This window comes from Panthera onca, chromosome B3 (assembly GCF_046562875.1).
Source record: "Panthera onca isolate mPanOnc1 chromosome B3, mPanOnc1 haplotype 2, whole genome shotgun sequence".
Lineage (NCBI taxonomy): Eukaryota > Metazoa > Chordata > Mammalia > Carnivora > Felidae > Panthera > Panthera onca.
Genome location: NC_138344.1, coordinates 71,995,265 through 72,015,129, shown reverse-complemented (window position 1 = coordinate 72,015,129; position 19,865 = coordinate 71,995,265). Strand labels below are relative to the sequence as shown.

Genomic DNA, 19,865 nt, shown 5'->3' with positions numbered 1-19,865 from the left:
TCACCCTTCATTAGTTCAGTGTCTGTGTCGGGCTCTGCACTGACAGCTCAGAGCCTGGAGCCTGCTTCAGATTCTGTGTCTCTCTCACTGCCTCTCCCCTGCTCTTTCTCAAACATTTAAAAAAAGAAAGTTACTTGCACATTTTCTTAGCACTTTAGGTACTAAACAAGAAACTTACTCCTACCTTCGAATATACCTTGCATCAAATGAACAATACATAAGAAAGCAGTGGAAGATTGAGGAGGGAAAGCTAGGGCCAGCTGCCTTTTCTTAACTGCAGTCATATGTGCGATCAGAGCTGAAAAGTAAGCGCAGAAGTGGTTATAAGTTGAGACTACTTGCAAATAAGGGTAGAATCAGGGGAAAGCATAGGTGAGGAGGAGAGGCCAAAAGGAGGAACAGGGAAATTGGTGCTTAAGAAAGAAAATGGAAAACTGGGAGAGGCTGACCTTTGTGGAGGGACAAAGCTTGCTTCCATCGGAATGCTGCTCTGTCATGAGGGCTGGTCTCTGGGAGTCCACATATCAGCCATTTGGGTCTATTCTGGTGGCCTAGTACAGAGAATGTCTGCTCTTCAGAGATACTAATGAGCAAGAGGACACAGTGCATTCTCGGAAAATACGGAGGATTGACTTTGACTCATGTCCTGTCTCTTAGTTCCTGTGACCTAAAGTACACAGAAGGAGTACAGTCCCTCAACTGGACTAAAATCATGAAGACCATTGTTGATGACCCTGAGGGCTTCTTCGAACAAGGTGGCTGGTCTTTCCTAGAACCTGAGGGTGAGGTGCGTGAGTGTGGGGTTTCTTTTCCGGTACATAGTGTTGCCCATTACCATCAGGCTGCTAGGAAATGCTACAGAAGTAGTACGTACAGGACCAGATCAAATGGGAGCTTAGTATTACTGTGCTGTTCTCCTAGTTAGTTTTACAGGTAGCTGATAAATTAATTGGAGACTGGTAGCCACTGAGATTTCTTTGAAATTGCAAAATTGTTCTTTTAAGGAGACTCTTAGTATTGGGAAAAAATTCTTCAGGGCATTTTGAGTTCTTGGTTTTTTTGACTGAAGTATAATTAACATACAGTGTAATAATAGTTTCAGGTGTAAGTTTAGGGCATTTTGCAAAAATTGTTTTTCTAAAAAATGATTCTCCCACCTCTGCATAATGCATTATTTCCGTGAGTATCTCTGGTTAATTTTCCTGGGTGAGGAAGGATGAAGTGAATTTTTAAGAAATACAAACTAGATATTTAGTAATCGCACCTTACTAGTAATTATAAATTAGTCCTATTTATCTTTTGGTCACTCAGGTTTTTTGGGTTTTTTTCATGTAATATGGAAATAATGCTGGGGTGCTAGGTGGGTTGAATTAGGTTAATAAAGTGAAGGTCAAAAAAAGAACCGAGTAAATAGTATTATGCTCTCCAACTGTAACTCACCAGGGGAGTGATGCTGAGGAAGGGGATTCAGAGTCTGAAATCGAAGATGAGACTTTCAATCCTTCAGAAGACGACTATGAAGAGGAGGAGGAGGATAGTGATGAAGATTATTCATCAGAAGCTGAAGAATCAGGTTAGTCTCTATAGGGAAAATGTTTCATGGCTTTCTAATCTATCATTTCTGGACCCCATAAAGGAGGGAAGAATTCTGTCATTCCATTCCTGTCTAATGACTAATGCTTAATTTTATTCCAGACTATTCCAAGGAATCATTAGGCAGCGAAGAAGAGAGTGGAAAGGATTGGGATGAACTGGAGGAAGAAGCCCGAAAAGGTAAACTTTGTTATTTTTGAAGCACAAATTTCTAATGGATTTTAGTATTTTGAGATTTTTTTTGGCCTAAGAAGAGTACCAAAAGAACACTGTGAAACTGATGGGGAGCTATAGCTCCAAGTTCATCAGCCAGACAAGCAAATGAGTTCTGGAATGTGTCCATACCCTCCAAGTGACGTGACTCTGTCATTCTTCATCTGCTCACAGCCGCAGTGGGCCTGTAGCTATGATAGCCACATAGTCTTGGAAGAATTAGGCTATTCAGTTTCCAAGTCTAAGTCCTATAATAGTCAAACTTTCTGGGCCTCTTCCAGGTTAGGGAGGTTTTTGTAATAGTGGTTTAGTTACTCTGAAACCAAATGCTAGATAGCAGTTAAAGGTGAAAGGGGAACACTATCTACTGGACCCCAAGCATCGGGATCCGTACTTTGCATAGGCTACCTTATTTAATCCTAGAACAATTTTCTGTTGTGTAAATAACATAAACCAAGGCTCAGGAAAGTTAAGTACTTGCCTGAGATCACACAACTAATACGTGACTGAGATTAAAACATACTTGACTCCAGAGGACATTCCCTGTGTTACTTCATGCTATTAAGTACTGTTATGTACCAAAGTTACCCTGTAGCTAACTAGTAATGCCTCTTTTCTCCTGTTCAGCGGACCGTGAAAGTCGTTACGAGGAAGAAGAAGAACAGAGTCGAAGTATGAGCCGGAAGAGGAAGGCATCTGTGCACAGCTCAGGCCGTGGCTCTAACCGTGGTTCCAGACACAGCTCTGCACCCCCCAAGAAAAAGAGGAAGTAACTTCTGAACTCTGGTCCTCAGCTCCATTCTTTATCCAGCCAACCCCTACAAATTTTACATGACATAGAAACTGTATTTTTCCTTTTTTTTTTTTTTCCTTTTGAAGTTTTGCCATTTGTGTTTATGGGTTTAGGGGGCCATTTGTGTGGACCAATCTACTCGGGGAATTCCAGGCCCACCAGGACACGTGCCAGTGGCCCCATCCAGATGGCAAGGGAGGAGGTGTTCTTGAAGAAGGGCAGAGGCTTCCGCTGTTGATAAATACCGTTTCATTCCTCTCTCTTCCTGTCACCTTCCGCCAGGACATCGATGGCTTCTGACATCTTACTCTTTGATGTCTCAAAGCTATGTTTCCAAGACATTGGTACGAGGTGACCCCTAACTACCTGTACCATGGTTCTTGACCAGCAGATTCAGTCCTCCATCCTGCCCCACTGCCATGACCTTCCTCACATCTCTTTTAAGTTCCATCTTTGCAGTGCTCAAGAAAAGGTTCTTGGAATTTGCTGATAGTTGTGATAAACCATACAACTTGAGCTAGTGAGGGCAGATCGGGCCGGTACCTCCACCTGAGTTTTCCTGCCTGTTTGCCTCGTGCCGATAGAGGTGTTTCTGCTGCCTTGGAAGACAAGAAGCAGGGACACCCCCTGGCTCGGTTTCATCCTCCTTACAAATTCACACAGGGTACAATGGTAGAAGCAAAGTCACCACTGGTCCTTTTCTGATGTGTCTGAGGAAGAATGGTCGTGCCTCACAACACTGCTTCTAGTGAAATCTAGGAGGAGGCTCAGAGGAATCAACATTTAGATCTGGAAGGGGCAGGTCATGCCTTGGGCCTAGAATACCCTGATGAGAAAAGAGAAGAGGAAGGGAGGCCACGTCTACAACACAGCCTCTCGTCACTGCTGCTCCTTATTTTTACTTGTCTTGCATTGTCCTGTATTTATCACAGTTTCTGTCGAACAGCTTTTTAAGTATTCGGGGAGTTTATCTTGCCACCCTCCCCCTCCCGGTTCTCTGTACCCACCTGTCCCGCTGCAGTTCCTCCTGTGTTCTGTGACCTTAAGAGAAGAGGGGGGGAGGGGTCTCGGATTTTGTTTGTTTGTTTTTTTTCTCCTTAGCAGTAGGACTTGATATTTTCAATTTTGGAAGAACTAAAAGATAAATAAACTGTGGTTTTTTTTGTTGTTGTTTTGTTTTTGTAAAGTCACCTTTTGTGACCGTCCTTTCGCAGTTCCTGAGGGCAGGTCCTCTTCTCACCCGTGAGAGCGCTAAGACCTTGGAGAATAATGCGTTTATCCAGTGAGGGTCACAAAAAGTAACTTGGTTCTAAGCTTTCGTCATTAGGTGGAAAGACCAGACATCACAGTAAACCAAATTCACGGCATAGCAAGTTACTTTATAAGAGACTTTTTACTGCGGTTCCCTCAGAGAGTTTAGAACGGAATAGTACTTGCTCCATCACGAAAGTGTAACTTCTGTCATCTCCTTGTAAATGGCGTCGAGGGCGGCGGCAGCTTGAAGGGATACCTTCAGCCTTCCTATCCGTGTGGCCTGATGTTCAGGGCTGACAACTGTCGGGAAAAGAAAAGGAAGCCTGTCAGGCGGCAGCATCATTCAGTTAAAAAGCACCTACATACCTGCAGTGTGCCGTGGCAGGCGGCGGCGGCACTGAAGTTCCTCCTTGGGGCTTGACCTAGTGGAAGGGAAGGAGGGTGAGGCCCTCCCAGCACAGTACAGGGTGGGGGTGAGGGGGGCTGCGATGAAAACTCAAGGTGCTTTGTGGACGCACGGAAGCGGCACCCACCGTGGCCGGCGTGGAGGAAGTAGAAGAGGTGGTCTGGAGACGATCCCTGAACTGAATCTAGAAAGTAAGCTCTTCCGAGCGCGGGCCAAGACACGAGAACACAAGGAGTTCGGAAAGGTGCGAGAAGTGGTAGGAGCGAAGCCGCGTAGATAAGCAGGGGCCCAACCATAAAGGCCTGTCTTGTGAGGAACGTGATTTTAACTGGTGTCCTAGACGTAGTGATTTTTGAGTTCTAGTTCTCACCGTTATTTGGAGACTATAACTGGGAGCATGAGTGTATCAGGGAGGGTAGTTACGAGGCTGCTGTAGCAATACAGGAGAGAAATGAAGGGGTCTGAAGTATAACAGGGTGGAGAGAGAAGGGCAGATTCAGAACGTTTAAGAGCTAAAAATAGGGGCTCCTGGGTGGCTCAGTGAAGTGTCCAACTCTTGATTTCAGCTCAGGTCATGATCTCATGGTTTGTGGATTCAAGCCCTGTGTTGGGCTCTGTGCTGATGGTGTGGAGCCTGCTTGGGATTCTCTCTCTCTGCCTCTCCCCCACTCATGCTCTCTTGTGTGTGCTCACTCTCAAAACAATTTAATTGTTTTTAATGTTTGTTTATTCTTTGAGAGAGAGAGCACAAGCCAGGGAGGGCCAGAGAGAGAGGGAGACACAGAATCCCAAGCAGGCTCCAGGCTCTGAGCTGTCAGTGCAGAACCCAGGGTGGGGCTCGAACTCACGAGCCACGAGATCATGACCTGAGCTGAAGTCGAACACTTAACTGACTGAGCCACCTGGGCACCCCTATCTCAAACTAAATTAAAAAAAAAAAGTAAAAAATAAAATTTTGTGATGAAATCCTGGGAGAGAGGAGTAGGTCCAAATCCAGGATGACCATTCTAACTTGGATAACTGGATGGTAGGTAAGAAGGAATGCAAGGTACAAAGTTGTATTCAAGGCAAATTTTGGGTACTATGAGAACAGAAGTAGTGACTTGGTCTACTAGATTTTAAATAAAATCTAGACTGGTAACCTAGATTTGAGATCATTTTTAGATTAAAACCCCAGGAGTGAATGCAAACCCCCAGGGGGAGGGTGTGTGGAGAAAAGGCCACAAATTGAACCAGGAGAATCCCAACATTCAAACCCAGGAAGAAGCTGTAAAGAAACAGAAGGATCCCCCACAGGATGATACAGAAAGTTGAAACGGCCTAAAACAAGGGAGAATGGAGTTGAAAAAGGAGAATGAGCAATAATAATAGAAATTTAGAAAGGTCAAGCAGGATGAATAAGGAAACCAACTGGATTTGACAATCGGAAAATTGGTAAGAACAGAGTCAATTAAGTGGATGAAAACTTGACCTTAATTGAACAGTGCAGGAGGTGCCAAAACAGCACTGCACTGACTTACCACTCGACAATTTGCACAGAGCCGAGTTTTAACGTGCTCAGAGGGAAGGGAGCTGCAGGGCTGGACAGCAATGTTTTGTTTTTAAAATCAGACCAATAGGATTAAAGCCTGAGTGGAAGGGAAGCCATAACAAGGAAATTACTGTAAATTTTTCTGTCAAAATAATCGAGACACATTCATTGGCTTTAGAAATTCTGAGGTCACGACCAGGGGGATTTTCCTTACATGCAAAGGGCAGAGAAGTCAGGAAGAGCGCTGCATGTCAGGGAATGGGGATGGGAATAGAACTCAGAGGTCCAAGTTGGAAAACCGCTGAAAGACCCCACTCGCCATGTGCCCAGCAAGCTTCTGCTGTCCCGAACATTCTTCTCCCTCGACCCTTCCTTCTCCCTCGACCCTCAGAGAATTCCTTCCATCCTTGTGACAACCCTATGAGGACGCGACTGCTATTCTCATCTTATAGTTGAGGACACAGGCATAGACAGGTCACACCGCTTGCCCGGTACCTCAGTTGGAAAGGTACTAGAGGAATATAATGAAGAATCTTGTCTACCAGCTAGTTTGAACTTTGTAACCCCTGGTCTGAAGAGTATTCCTCAATTTTTTTATTATAATTAATAAAAATTTTAGATCATGATTCAATACATAACGTACGTAAGAAAGTGTCACAAAATACTTAATCTATATGCCATGCTCTCTGATATTTTCTACAGTCTCCCCGCTCCCAATTCTGGTCATGACTTACTCATTTAATATCACCACCCATTACTTGATTATGACTGGAAATTTGAAAACCACTGGTGTAGTGTGTGATTTTAAGTGCCCACTACAGCCTAGCAGATACGGTAAATGCGTGAAATCCCCAGGTATATACAGTAAGAGAGCAGTGGGGACTGGATGGAGTAGGGCCCACGTAAAGACATTCAAATGAAAATATTTTTAAAACTGTGCCAGTCTTAACAGCAAACAATGTTGAAAATGGATTTAAGAAGAATGTGGTGTACAGAGAAGTTCTGTACAAACTTTTTGTACAGAAACGCTATAGCAGATGGAAATGGGGTGGAAGAAACCAGTGGCAGAGAGACCAGTTTAGAAAACTATTACGGGGACGCCTGGATGGTTCAGTCAGTTAAGTGTCCGGCTTTGGCTCAGGTCATGATCTCACGGTTTGAGTTCGAGCCCTACATCGGACATTCTGCTATCAGCAAGGAGCCCACTTCTCCTCTGTCTCCCTCTGTCTGGGCTCCCCGCCCCCCCAGCTTGTGCTCGTGCTCTCTCTCTCTCTCTCTCAAAACTACATAAACTTTAAAAAAAGAAAACTATTACAGTAGTGGGGATGCAGTCAAGACATTTCCAAAGCCGTATGGTCAAGACTTGGTAAGAAATAACATGAGGCATGAGGTAGCAGGAGAGTTGGTGTCTGCTGAAGAGACAGTGTGCAAGGTCACACATTAAAAGTGGAGGGTATCAGCTGTCTTTACAAACCTCACATGCTTAAGAGAAATCAGGCATTCTGATCTTTAAATTTGATGGAAATTGTACTTGTCTTTTCAAAATTCCCTCATTTCAAACACTGGGGATTCCTAATAGATTGTATTCTAATTGTCATGAGGTACATGGGCTAAAATACACAAGTGACTACTTTCATTTCTGGAAAAAGTAGAGCCATAGGGATTTGGATCCAGTTTGTATCATCCACTTCATAACGGTAATTACATACCGAAGGTAAATCAGGAAAAGTATTCATGATTAGGCTGATTTCCTTAGCAATAATTGAAGCTGAGAAGCATGACAAGGTATTACTCACTGTCTAGCTCTTGCTCTACAAGGTCTCTTCCCGACTCCATGATCTGCCACAGTTCCAGAAACGCATATCCCACTTCTTGACATTCTTTCTTTTCCTCGTCCATAGGATCGCTTACCACTGTAAACTTTAAACTAAAGGAGAAAAAAATTCCATTTAACTCAGTACTACCGATACCCTAAGGCTTAAAATACATATATAAAGATAACCGTAATCATAAATTATACAATGTTTTCCCTCAATCATTTTTCCCTTGCCTCCATTTTACAAGACTGTAATGGCAGAAGAGTAAGGAGTTGGTGTATTTTAAAGCAACAACAGGCCTGGAGAAGACAGAACTAAGACTCAAGATAATCTATATCAAGTTGACTCCAGTAGAATGCCTTTCAAGTAGTTTACAACTCTGATGAAAGATCTGATACGGGCAGTGCAGGTGTTTGCGCAAAAACCAACATTATAGGAGAAGAAGAGTTTTTAGGTTTTTAAATAAAAGTTGGGTATCAAGCCCGAATAAAGGAAAACAGAAAGAATACAGAATTACAAAACAATACATTTTGTGAAAGTGAAAGCATATTCCTTAAGAATTGCAAATCTGGGAACAGGACTCCAGAGGGCACACAGCCCTGCCTCGCAAGCAGTGAGTGGTCAACAGCAATCATTATTACCTTGACTTGGCCTAGTGAGGAAGGATGCTTAATTCTAGAAACTAGTACCTATTCAATTATTTGAGATAAAATTCATGCATAAATTCGCTGTTTTAACCACTTTGAAGTGTACAATTCAGTGTGTTCTCGTAAATTCATGTTGTTGCCCAACTGTCACCACTGTCTAATTCCAAACCGTGCTCATCCCCTCAAGAAGAAATCCGAGAGGCACCAAGCAGCTGCATCCCGTTCTCCCCTCAGCTCCAGGAAACCACAAATCCACTTTCCATCTCTCTGGGTTTGCCTATTCTGGACATTCTGTATCCCTATTAATTTTTTAAAAGCAAATACTGATGGCTAATAGTGCTAAGGGGCAAGACTAAGGCTAAAAATTCAAGCTCTTAAAATCACAGCTAAGCATGATTGAGCTAACAAAAAGAAATTCCAAAAATGACACATTCTTTTTATTTTTTTCTGAAGCTCTACTCCCAATGTGGGGCATGAACTCATGACCCTGAGATCAAGAGTTGTGAGATGCATGCCAGGCACCACCAAAATGATACATTCTTAGCCCTTTAAGCAACATTCATATGTGAGGATGTTTCTGGATCCTTACTGATATTCTGTACCCTTACTGATATACAGAAGAGATAATGCTGACTCCGGACCCCAATTTTCCCAGGAAAGGGATGTTAACCAGCATTACTACATACAGGCCACAATACCAAGTGCTTTAGATAAACTATGTTATTTCAATTGTATCCTCAAAGGAGCCTTCAAGTTAAATAAAATTCGACCATCAGAGAGCTAGTAAGCGGAAGAGTCAGGATTCAAAACCAAGTCTGTCTGGTTACAAAGCCAATGTTCTGTCCACTGCACGACACTGGCAAAAAGAAAGGTAAAATCAACTGAAATCTAAAATTGAGTAGAAAAGTTGAGTACAAAAAGAAAAGAAAGAGACTACCACTGTAAGGCAATGAAGGGAGGGAGTATTCTAAGAATGCTGAGAGAGAACAAAGAAATGAAATAGCTAAATTTAACACTGATGCAGAAGGGGAACAACCAAAATGCTTTCCATTCCCAAAAGTTACTAATAAGCTGCTGTTTAAGTCCACAATGACATTGAAGTCAGACTCACTGTTTATTTCAGTGGCTCCTTTGTCAATCCTTTCTATGACTAACTGGAGACAAAGTAAATGCAAATTAAACAAATTTATTGGGCTAAAACACCAGCCCTGTATTATTTCTTACCCACATACTTGAAAAGGAGGCAGCATTGCTGGGTCTTGCCAAAAAACAAACAAACAAACAAACAAACAAAAACAGATGCCCACTTAAATTTGAATTTCAAATTTCAGCTAAACAATGCATAATTTTCTTAGAAGTATGTCCTGTGCATTTCATCTGGAACCTCTAAATGGAGGCCTCTTCATCTCATATGAATAAAAAGGACATCTTCCTAAAATTGGTAGTAGGCCTAAGATTAACTCCAGTTACATCAAAGTAATCCTGTAATGATTTTTAAAATATAAATATGAAATTAATATTATAAAGACATAATATTTGGTAAGCTAGCAATGGTACCGTGTTTGTGAGAAATAAATCAAATTTTCTGAGAATGTCAAAGTGTTTTTTTCCAGGGGCGCCTGGGTGGTTCAGCCGGTTGAGTGTCTGACTCTTGATCTCAGCTCAGGTCGTGATACCAGGGTAGTGGGATCAAGCCCCTCATCAGGTTCTGTGCTGAGCATGGAGCCTGCTTGAGATTCTGTCTTTATCTCCCTCTGCCCTTCTCCCTGCTCATGCTCCCTCTCTCTCTTTAAAAGAAAAAACAGGAGCACCTGGGTGGCTCAGTCGGTTAAGTGTCCGACTTCGGCTCAGGTCATGATCTCACAGTTCCTGAGTTCAAGCCCCCCATCGGCCTCTGTGCTGACAGCTCAGAGCCTAGAGCCTGCTTCGGATTCTGTGTCTCCCCCTCTCTCTCTACCTTTCCTCTGCCTGTTCTCTCTCTCTCTCTTAAAAATAAATAAATAAGCATTAAAAAAAAGAAAAAACATAAAACCAAAAAGGACAGTTCAAAAAAAAAGTGTTTTGGCCACTCCACATAGGGCACTGCTAGTATTCAAGTAGTTGCTGCCACAGAAATAGTGCTTCTCAGGGGCTGGCATGGGTGAGAAATGAATTAAACCTATGAGATTATATAATTTATCAGGTAGTCACAAACCTAAATTAGATCCAAGTAGATAAAAAATACACTGAGAAAATTAATATGAAGGAAGTTATTAAAATATGCAATATCAGCACAAAACTCCTGACTTCCTGAATGGATAATATCTCCCTTCTTTCAAAGTGGAAAGCAGATACTTACTGTCTTTGTTCGGGATCTTGTGCATTCAGCATGGTGAACAGAAATTGCCTTCGGCCTTTTTGCTCCAGTGGGTCCAGGTCTATCACTGTATTAAGGATAAGAGGGGAAAAAAGTCAAGAATCATGTACTGTTGCTATTTGGGCACTAAGACTTTCATTAAGTGGTATATGGAAAACTGAGATATAAAACAGAGGTTGGCTGGGGTTCCTGGGTGGCTCAGTTGGTTAAGCGTTCAACTTTGGCTCAGGTCATGATCTTGTGATTCGTGAGTTCAAGCCCTGTGTTGGGCTCTGTGCTGACAGCTCAGCGCCTGGAGCCTGCTTCAGATTCTGTGTCTCCCTCTCTTTCTGCCCCTCCCCTGCTCTCTCTCTCTCTCAAAAAACAAAACAAAACAAAAAACAAAAAAAAAAAATTAAAAAATTTTTTTTTTTTTTTTTTTTTTTAGTTAAAAAATAAGAGGTTGGCAAGGTGAGGCTCTTGGGCCAGCTACCTGTTTTGGTAAATAAAGTTTTACTGAATACAGCCAATGCCTATTTGTTTACATATTATCTGGGGAGGCTTTCCCACCACAATGATAGAGTTGAAAAGGTGTGACAGAGACCATTTGGCTCACAAAGCCTAAAACATTTACTATCTGGGCCTTCAAGAAAAAGTTTGTCAACCCTGGTATAAAGGACGCCTTATGATTTGCACTGAAAGCTGTTCTGCCATATGCCAAGGTAAATGTGCTCCCACCACTCTACAGCTGGGAGAATCCTAGAAACTGATTTTTTTTTAATGTTTGTTCATTTATTTTGAGAGAGACAGTGTGTATGTGTGTGGGTGGGTGTGTGTGCGCGTGTGCGTACACACACACACACACACACACACACACATGTGAGCAGGGGAGGGGCAGAGAGAGGAAGAGAGAATCCCAAGCAGATTCCATGCTGCCAGGACAGAGCCTGACACTAGGCTCAATCCCATGAAGTGTGAGATCATGACCTGAGCTGAAATCAAGAGTCAGACATTTAACTGACTGAGGCATGCAGGTGCCCCAAGGAGATTGATTTTTTAGGGCCACCTACAGATTTGAGTTTTGTAGCAGGTTCAACTCAAGATGCCTGTCTCAACACCCATTCTCCCCTTCCTCCTCATTTTTATATGGGAATGCTACGGCATCAAATAAATTAGCTTATGTTTTCCAGCCTCTATTTTAGTGAGGTTTGGCTACACGATTCAGTGCTGGCTATTGTGTTGTGGGAAACATGCTTAACAGGCTCAAGTGTGAGGCATTCCTCCTTGCCCTGATGGCCATTAAGAGGGTCAGGGTCACCAAAAGGATGGAATACAGGCACGAGGATGATCAAAAGCAGGGTAGTAGTTTGGACCCTAAGAGTATCACATATCCTCAGCCCTGGACTGTGCCCCTCAGAATCCACTTTATACAAGAAATAAACTTCTACCTCATATAATATAAGGGCAGCATATACTTAGAGGAAGAAGAAGAAGAAGCAGAAGCAGCAGCAGCAGGAGGAGGAGGAGAAGGAATAGAGAACAACAGACAGCTGGCAGAAATTTAAAATAAATATTCAATGACTGGAAGATAAAATTAAGGAAATTTGAGGGGGCACCTAGCTGGCTCAGTTGGTAGAGACTCTTGATCTCAGGGTTGTGAGTTCGAGCCCCACATTGGGTGTAGAAATTACTAAAAATAAAATATTTTTAAAAATTAAAGAAATTTCCCAAGAATAGAAAGAAAAAGCAGAGGTAGAATTACAGGAAGAAAATGAGAAATTTAGAGGATCAAGTTGGAAGATCCAAAACTCTACTAGAAAAATGAGAAAATGCAGGGGTCAAAATTATCACAGAAATGCAATAAAATTTCCCAGAACTAAAAGCCACAAGCTTCCAGATTGAAAGAGCCCCTTGAATGGCCAGAATAATTAAAAGAAAAATATACACATTATTCTGAAATTTAAGAACACTAATGATAAAGATAAAATGTTAAAGTCTTATAGGCAGGTAGTGGTAGTTTTCATACAAAGGTTAGGCTCTTGGCCTGGATCTAGAAGACTATGGACCAACTGCTTTGAAATTCTGAATAAAAATGTTTTCGAAATAGATTTCTATACTTGGTCTAATTATCAATTGAATATACATGCAGAATAAAGAGATTTCATACATGATGTTCTCAGAATATTTCCTCCCAATGTACTCTTTCTTTAAAAGATACTGTAAAATATGATCCATTAAAATATAAAAGTGTGGGGTCCCTGGGTGACTCAGTCGGTTAAGCGTCTAACTGCAGCTCAGGTTATGATCTTGCGGTTCTTGAGTTTGAGCCCTGCATCAGGCTCTGTGCTGACAGCTTAGAGCCTGGAACCTGCTTCAATTCTGTGTCTCCGTCTCTCTCTGCCCCTCTCCCACTTGCACTCGGTCTCTCTCTCTCTCAAAAATAAACAAACATTTACAGAAATTATAAAAGTGAATCAGAGGACAAAACAGGACCCAGGAGACTGCTCCAAATGGCAGCAGTAGCATAATAGCTGAATGAACAGTGGGCTGAAGAGAGGTCTTCAAAGAAAAGAAAACTGATACATTGTTTGACAGGTTTGATTTTTTGAAAACTTGGAAAGGCTGTTGGAGGATGTGAAAAGAATGAGAATAGGCACAATGAAAATAAAGCAAATGAAAAATTGGGACAAACAAAATAACAAACAAGAAAGGAAATATAACCATGGCAAACTACTTGGCTCTTCAAGAATTAATATCCATAATATTAAGACTGGATTAAATGAAAGTTATGATCCAAGTATATGGGAGGAAGGGGACATGGGTATAAGAGAGAAATTTGATGTGCCAAGATAGGAAGTCAGGAGATAATACCTAAAATTGGTGAGTCAGGAAATTGCAATAGAAACATTCCTAAGAAACATGGAATTAAATAACAAGAAATAGCAGAAAAAGTGAAAAGAGGTGTGGTGGACCAAAGAGGATGGGGGATGATAGGGAGTGGTTCATGGAGAAGGGATAGAAAAAGGAACTGTTCCCTGTCTTCTCCTCTGAAAAAAAAAAAAAAAAAGAAAAGAAAAGAAAAAGGAACTGTTTAATTAAAAATCTCTGTAGGCCTATTTGTGGGGTGCCTGGGTGGCTCAGTCAATTAAGCGTCTGACTCTTGATTTCAGCTCAAGCCATGATCTCACATCTGTGAGAGGGAGCCTGGCTTGGTGCTGGGCATGGAGCCTGCTTAAGAGTCTTGCTCCCTTTGCCCCTCCCCAACTCATGTTCTCTTTCTCTCTTAAATAGATAGATAGATTTTTAAGAAGGCTCCATGCCCTGCACAGAGCCCAAAGTGGGGCTTGAACTCACAATCCTGAGATCAAGACCTGAGCTGAGATCAAGAGGTGGACACTTAACCAACTGGGTCACGCAGGCACCCCATTTGATATTTTAAAATCATATGCATAACCCCACTTATTTCAACGGATAGACCATCCAACAGAAAGTCAACAAAGAAACAGTGGCTTTGAATGACACATTGGACCAGATGGATTTAACAGATACATTCAGAACATTCTATCCTAAAACAACAGAATACACATTCTTTCCTAGTGCACATGGATCAGTCTCCATTGTAGGCCACAAAACAAGTCTAAACAAATTCAGACAGACTAAGTCATACCGTGCATCTTTTCTAATTTTTTTTTAACGTTTATTCACCTTTGAGAGATGGAGAGAGACAGAGCACAAGTGGGGGAGGGGCAGAGAGAGAGGGAGACACAAAATCCAAAGCAGGCTCCAGGCTCTGAGCTGTCAGCACAGAGCCCGATGCGGGGCTTGAATTCATGAACAGTGAGATCATGACCTGAGCCAAAGTTGGACGCTTAACCAACTGAGCCACCCAAGTTCCCCCCCATGCATCTTTTCTGACCACAATACTATGAAACTAGAAATCAACCACGTGAAAAAAATCTGCAAAGAGCACAGATACATGGAAGTTAAATAACATGCTACTAAACAATGAATGGGTTAACCAAGAAATCAGAGAGGAAATAAAAAAATACATGTAGACAAATGAAAATACAATGGTCCAAAATCTTTGGGATACAGCAAAAGCTGTTCTAAGAGCAAAGTTTATAACACTACAGGCCTAACTCAAGAAACAAGAAAAATCTCAAAAAAAAAAAAAAAAAAAAAAAAAAAAAAAAAACCAAAAAAAACCAAAAACCGTCCTGGGGCACCTGGGTGGCTCAGTCGGTTGAGCCTCTGACTTCAGCGTAGGTCATGATCTCATGGTTCATGAGTTCGAGCCCCACATCAGGCTCTGTGCTGACAGCTCGGAACCTGAAGCCTGCTTCAGATTCTGTGTCTCTCTCTCTCTCTCTCTCTTTCTGTGGCTACCCTGTTTACGCTCTCTCTTTCTCTCTCAAAAATAAATAAACATAAAAAAATCCCTAACATTATACCTAAAGGAGCTAGAAAGAGAAGAACAAACAAAATTCAAAACCAGTAGAAGCAAGAAAATAATAAAGATTAAAGCAGAAATTAAAGAAATAGAAACTAAAAAAGCCAATAGAATGGATCAATAAACCAAGAGCTGGTTCTTTGAAAAGATGAACAAAATTGATAAATGTTAGCCAGACTCATAAAAAAAAGACTCAAATAAACAAAATCAGAAGTGAAAAAGGAGAAAAAATAACCAACACCACAGAAATACAAAGGATTGTAAGAGAATATTATGAAAGATTATATGCCAACCAATTGGACAACCTAGAAGAAATGGACAAATTCCTAGAAACGTAAGTTCCCAAAACTGATTCAAGAAGAACTTGAAAATTTGAAACAACTGATTACCAGCAATGAAATTGAATCAATAATAATAATTTAAAAACTCCCAACAAATAAAACTTCAGGTCAAGATGGCTTCACAGGTGAATTCTACCAAACATTTAAAGAAGAATTAATACCTATTCTTCTCAAACTATTCCAAAAAATAGAAGAGGAAGGAAAACTTCAAAACTTATTACACAAGGCCAGCATTACTCCAATACCAAAACCAGATAAAAACATTACAAAAAAGAGAACTACAGGCCAATATCTCTGATAAGCATAATTGCAAAAATCCCCAACAAAATATTGACAAACCAAATCCAACAATACATGTAAAAAATCACTCACCACCATCAAGTGGGATTTACTTCCAGGATACCAGCGTGGTTCAATATTTGCAAATCAATCGATGTGATATATCACATCAATAAAAAAAGGATAAAGATCATACGATCATTTTAATAGATGCAGAAAAAGCATTTGACAAAGTACAATATCCATTCATGATAAAACCCCTCAACAAAATAGGTTTAGAGGGAACATTCCTCAACATAATAAAGGCTGTATGTGGAAAGCCCACAGCTAACATCATATTCAATGGTGAAAAACTGAGAGCTTTCCCTTTAAGACCAGAAACAAGACAAGGATGTCCACTCCCACCACATTTATTCAACACAGTACTGGAAGTCCTAGCCACAGCAATCAGACAAGAAAAAGGAGTAAAAAGCATCCAAATTGATAAGGAAGAAGTAAACCTTTCACTATTTGCAGATGACATGATACATAACTAGAAAACACTAAAGACTCCACCAAAAAACTTACTAGAATTGATAAATGAATTTAGTAAGGTCACAGGAAACAAAATCAATGTGCAGAAATCTGTTGCATGTCTATCCATTAATAATGAAGCAAGAGAAAGAGAAATTAAGAAAGCAATCCCATTTACAATTGCACCAAAAATAATAAAATACTTAGGAATAAGTTTAACCAAGGAGATGAAAGACCTATACTCTGAAAACTATAAAACATTGATGAAAATAATTGAAGACCACACAAATAAATGGAAAGAATTGGAAAATATTCCATGTTCATGGACTGGAAGAACAAATATTGTTAAAATGTCCACACTACCCAAAGCAATCCACAGATTTAATGCAATACATATCAAAATACCAACAGCATTATTCACAGAAGTAGAACAAACAACCCTAAAATTTGTATGGAACCACAAAGACCCCAAATAGGCATAACGATCTTGAAAAAGAAAAACAAAGCTGGAGGCATCACAATCTCCTAGATGTCAAGATATACTACAAAGCTATAGTAATCAGATGAGTATGGTACTGGCATCAAAACAGACATATAGATCAATGGAACATAATAGAAAACCCAGAAACAAACATAAGATTATATGGTTGATTAATCTTTGACAAAGGAGGCAAGAATATGCAATTGGAAAAAAGACGGTCTCTTCAACAAATGGTGTTGGGAAAACTGGACGGCTACATGCAAAAGAATGAAACTGGACTTTCTTACATCATACTCAAAAACAAATTCAAAATGGATTAAGGACCTAAATGTGAGACCTGAAACTAAGTATCCTAGAAGAGAGCACAGGCAGTAATTTCTCTGACATCGGCCATAGTGACATTTTTCTAGATCGAGTCTCTTAAGGCGAGTGAAATAAAATTAAAAATTAGCTATTGGAAATACATCAAAATAAAAAGTCTCTGCACAGCAAAGGAAATAATCCACAAAACTAAAAGGCAACCTACCGAATGGGAGAAAACATTTGCAAATGACATATCCGGTAGAGGGTTAGTATCTGAAATTTATAAAGAACTGATATAACTCAACACCCAAAAAACAAATAATCTAATTAAAAAATGCGAAGACACGGACAAACATTTCTCCAGAGCAGAGATACAGATTGTCAACAGACTCATGAAAAGATGCTCAAAATCACTCATTATCAATGCGAATGAAAGCCACAGTGAGAGGGCACCTGGGTGGCTCAGTGAGTAAAGTGTCTGGCTTTGGCTCAGGTCATGATCTCACAGTTTGTGAGTTCGAGCCCCACGTCGGGCTCTCTGCTTTCACCGTGGAGCCTGCTTCAGATCCTCTGTCTTTCTCTCTCTGCCCCTCTTCCACTCGAGCACACATGCTCTCTCTCCCTCTCTCTCAAAAATAAACAAACATTAAAAAAAGAACCACAGTGAGATATCACCTCATACCTTTCGGAGTGGCTAAAATAAAAAACACAAGAAACAACAAGTGGTGGTAAGGATGTGGAGAAAAAGGAATCCTTGTGCACTGTTGGTGGGAATGCAAACTGGTGCAGCCACTGTGAATGGATCTAGAGAATATTATGCTAAGCCAAATATGTCAGTCAGAGAAATACAAATACCATGTGATTTCACTTATGTGTGGAATTTAAGAAGCAAAACAAAGGAAAAAACAGAGACAAACCAAAAAATCGGACTCTTAAGTATAAAAAACAAACTGATGGTTACCTGAGGGGAGGTGCGGGGTTGCGGGGGGGGGATGAGTGAAACAAGTGAAGGGGATTAAGAGTACACCCATCCTGATGAGCACAGAGAGTAATGTATAGAATTGTTGAATCACTGTGCTGTACACCTAAAACTAATATAACACTGTATGTTAACTATACTGGAATTAAAATAGAAAACTTAAGGGGCACCTGGGTGGCTCAGTCAGTTAAGCGTCGGACTTCAGCTTGGGTCATGATCTCAAGGTTCATGGGTTCGAGCCCTGCGTCGGGCTCTGTGCTGACAGCTCAGAGCTTGGAGACTGCTTCAGATTCTGTGTCTCCCTCTCCCTCTCTCTGCCCCTCCCGCTCTTGTGCTCTCTCTCAAAAATAAACATTAAAAAAATTTTAATAGAAAACTTGATTAAAAATAGTAATAAAAGGGGTGCCTGGGTGGCTCAGTTGATTAAGCATCTGACTTTGGCTCATGATCTCATGAGGTCATGATCTCATGGTTCATGAGCTTGAGCCCTGCTTCAGATGAGCACAAGCCCCCGCTTCTGGTGAGCCTGAACCCTGCTTCTCTCTCTCTCTCTCTGTGCCTCATGGGATTCTCTCCGTCCTCTCTCTGCCCCTCACTCACTTGTGCCCTCTCTCTCTCTCAAAATAAATATTTAAAAACATAATAAAAAGGGGTACCTGGGTGGCTCAGTTAGTTGAGCATCCAACTCTTGATTTTGGCTCAAGTTATGGTCTCATGGTCCATGAGTTCAAGCCCCGTGTCAGGCTCTGCACTGACAGCATGGAGCCTGCTTGGAATTCTCTCTCTCCTCTATCTGCCCCCCACCCCACCCAACTTCAAAATAAATAAATATCTTTAAAAATTTTTTAAATAACAAAAACCGAAAAAATTAGTAAGCCTATATGCACGTATCACTTTGATAAATGAGAGAAAAGAGAACGGTTGCATGCACCCCATTGGAAGGGCAGAGTAGTTCTGGCCCCTCAGACTCCCCTTCCTGGCCAACCACGGGGGCTGCCTCACCTTTGCTGAAGTGGAAGTGGATCTCTTCTCCTGCCCTCGGTTTCCTCAGGGATACTGGAGTCTCCGTCTCTGACAAGGGGAGGTCGTAGAACTTGTACTCTACATACACCTGTTTTACATTTTCATCACTCATCACTTCGGCCTCTGGGTAGAAGGCCAGGGAGACAATTTCGATGCACATCTTCTCTGACCTCTGACAAGGAAGACATGTATTTCCTGTAGGTTAGTGATGCTCCAAGTGTTCACACTCCAAGTAACACGTTACTCTCTCAGACTCCATCCCAGACATATTCCATCTAACATAGCCTTGAGAATTGCGGTAAAGCTGCCGCCCAGAACTGCCTGTGCCCACCAAATACATGCCCCGGAACAGGCAGTCAGACCAGCCTGACCTCTCACGGTAACGCCAGTACTTTCAGCCCTACTTCAAAGTTGCTGCCACAGTCACCGTCCTCTCCTTTGATTGTCCGTGTGTCCATTTTTGCATTAGGGACACCAGGTACAGGGCTGACATCTCTCTAGTTTCAAGAAATAAGCCGAGGGCAACGTTAAGTCCTCCCTTTCCACGGTGTGGCCGCAAGTCATGTCATGACACTAGTGAGACGTCGACCCGGGATGGCCCGGACCAGCCACAGTTCTCCCTGGTCATCTGTGAGAACTCTCCTGTCTCTAGGTTGCCAGGCCAGTGCCCTCGTGTCCAAAGATCTACCCCCACTCTCATCTTTTCTCTTAGGAAGGAAGTGCAGCTTCTGGGCCTTCCCCAAGGAAGCTCAGAAGGCAATATTTCTTTCCTTGTTCTTTTTTTTTAACGTTTATTCATATTTGAGAGACAGAGAGAGACAGAGTGTAAGCAGGAGAGAGGCAGAGAGAGAGAGGGAAAGAGGGGTATTCTCAAGCAGGCTCTGCACTGTCAGCATGGAGCCCCACT

At 41.6% G+C, this 19,865-nt stretch overlaps 2 protein-coding genes across 2 annotated transcripts in view; one reads left to right on the top strand and one right to left on the bottom strand.

The window, feature by feature from the left end:
- SUPT16H (SPT16 homolog, facilitates chromatin remodeling subunit) overlaps positions 1-3,766 on the top strand; it is a 39,749-nt gene extending 35,983 nt beyond the window's left edge. Inside the window, exons 23-26 of the mRNA XM_060619167.3 lie at positions 658-787; positions 1,444-1,573; positions 1,696-1,773; positions 2,434-3,766. Coding sequence (XP_060475150.1) covers positions 658-787; positions 1,444-1,573; positions 1,696-1,773; positions 2,434-2,579 — 484 coding nt within the window. The 3' untranslated portion in view covers positions 2,580-3,766. The remainder of the gene's footprint in view (positions 1-657; positions 788-1,443; positions 1,574-1,695; positions 1,774-2,433) is intronic.
- Positions 3,767-3,957: 191 nt separating this feature from the next.
- RPGRIP1 (RPGR interacting protein 1) overlaps positions 3,958-19,865 on the bottom strand; it is an 81,235-nt gene continuing 65,327 nt past the window's right edge. The window contains exons 21-24 of the mRNA XM_060619171.3: positions 18,938-19,130; positions 10,593-10,677; positions 7,587-7,717; positions 3,958-4,153 (exon numbers count right to left, since the gene is read on the bottom strand). Of these exons, the coding sequence (XP_060475154.3) occupies positions 4,041-4,153; positions 7,587-7,717; positions 10,593-10,677; positions 18,938-19,130 (522 nt within the window). The 3' untranslated portion in view covers positions 3,958-4,040. The remainder of the gene's footprint in view (positions 4,154-7,586; positions 7,718-10,592; positions 10,678-18,937; positions 19,131-19,865) is intronic.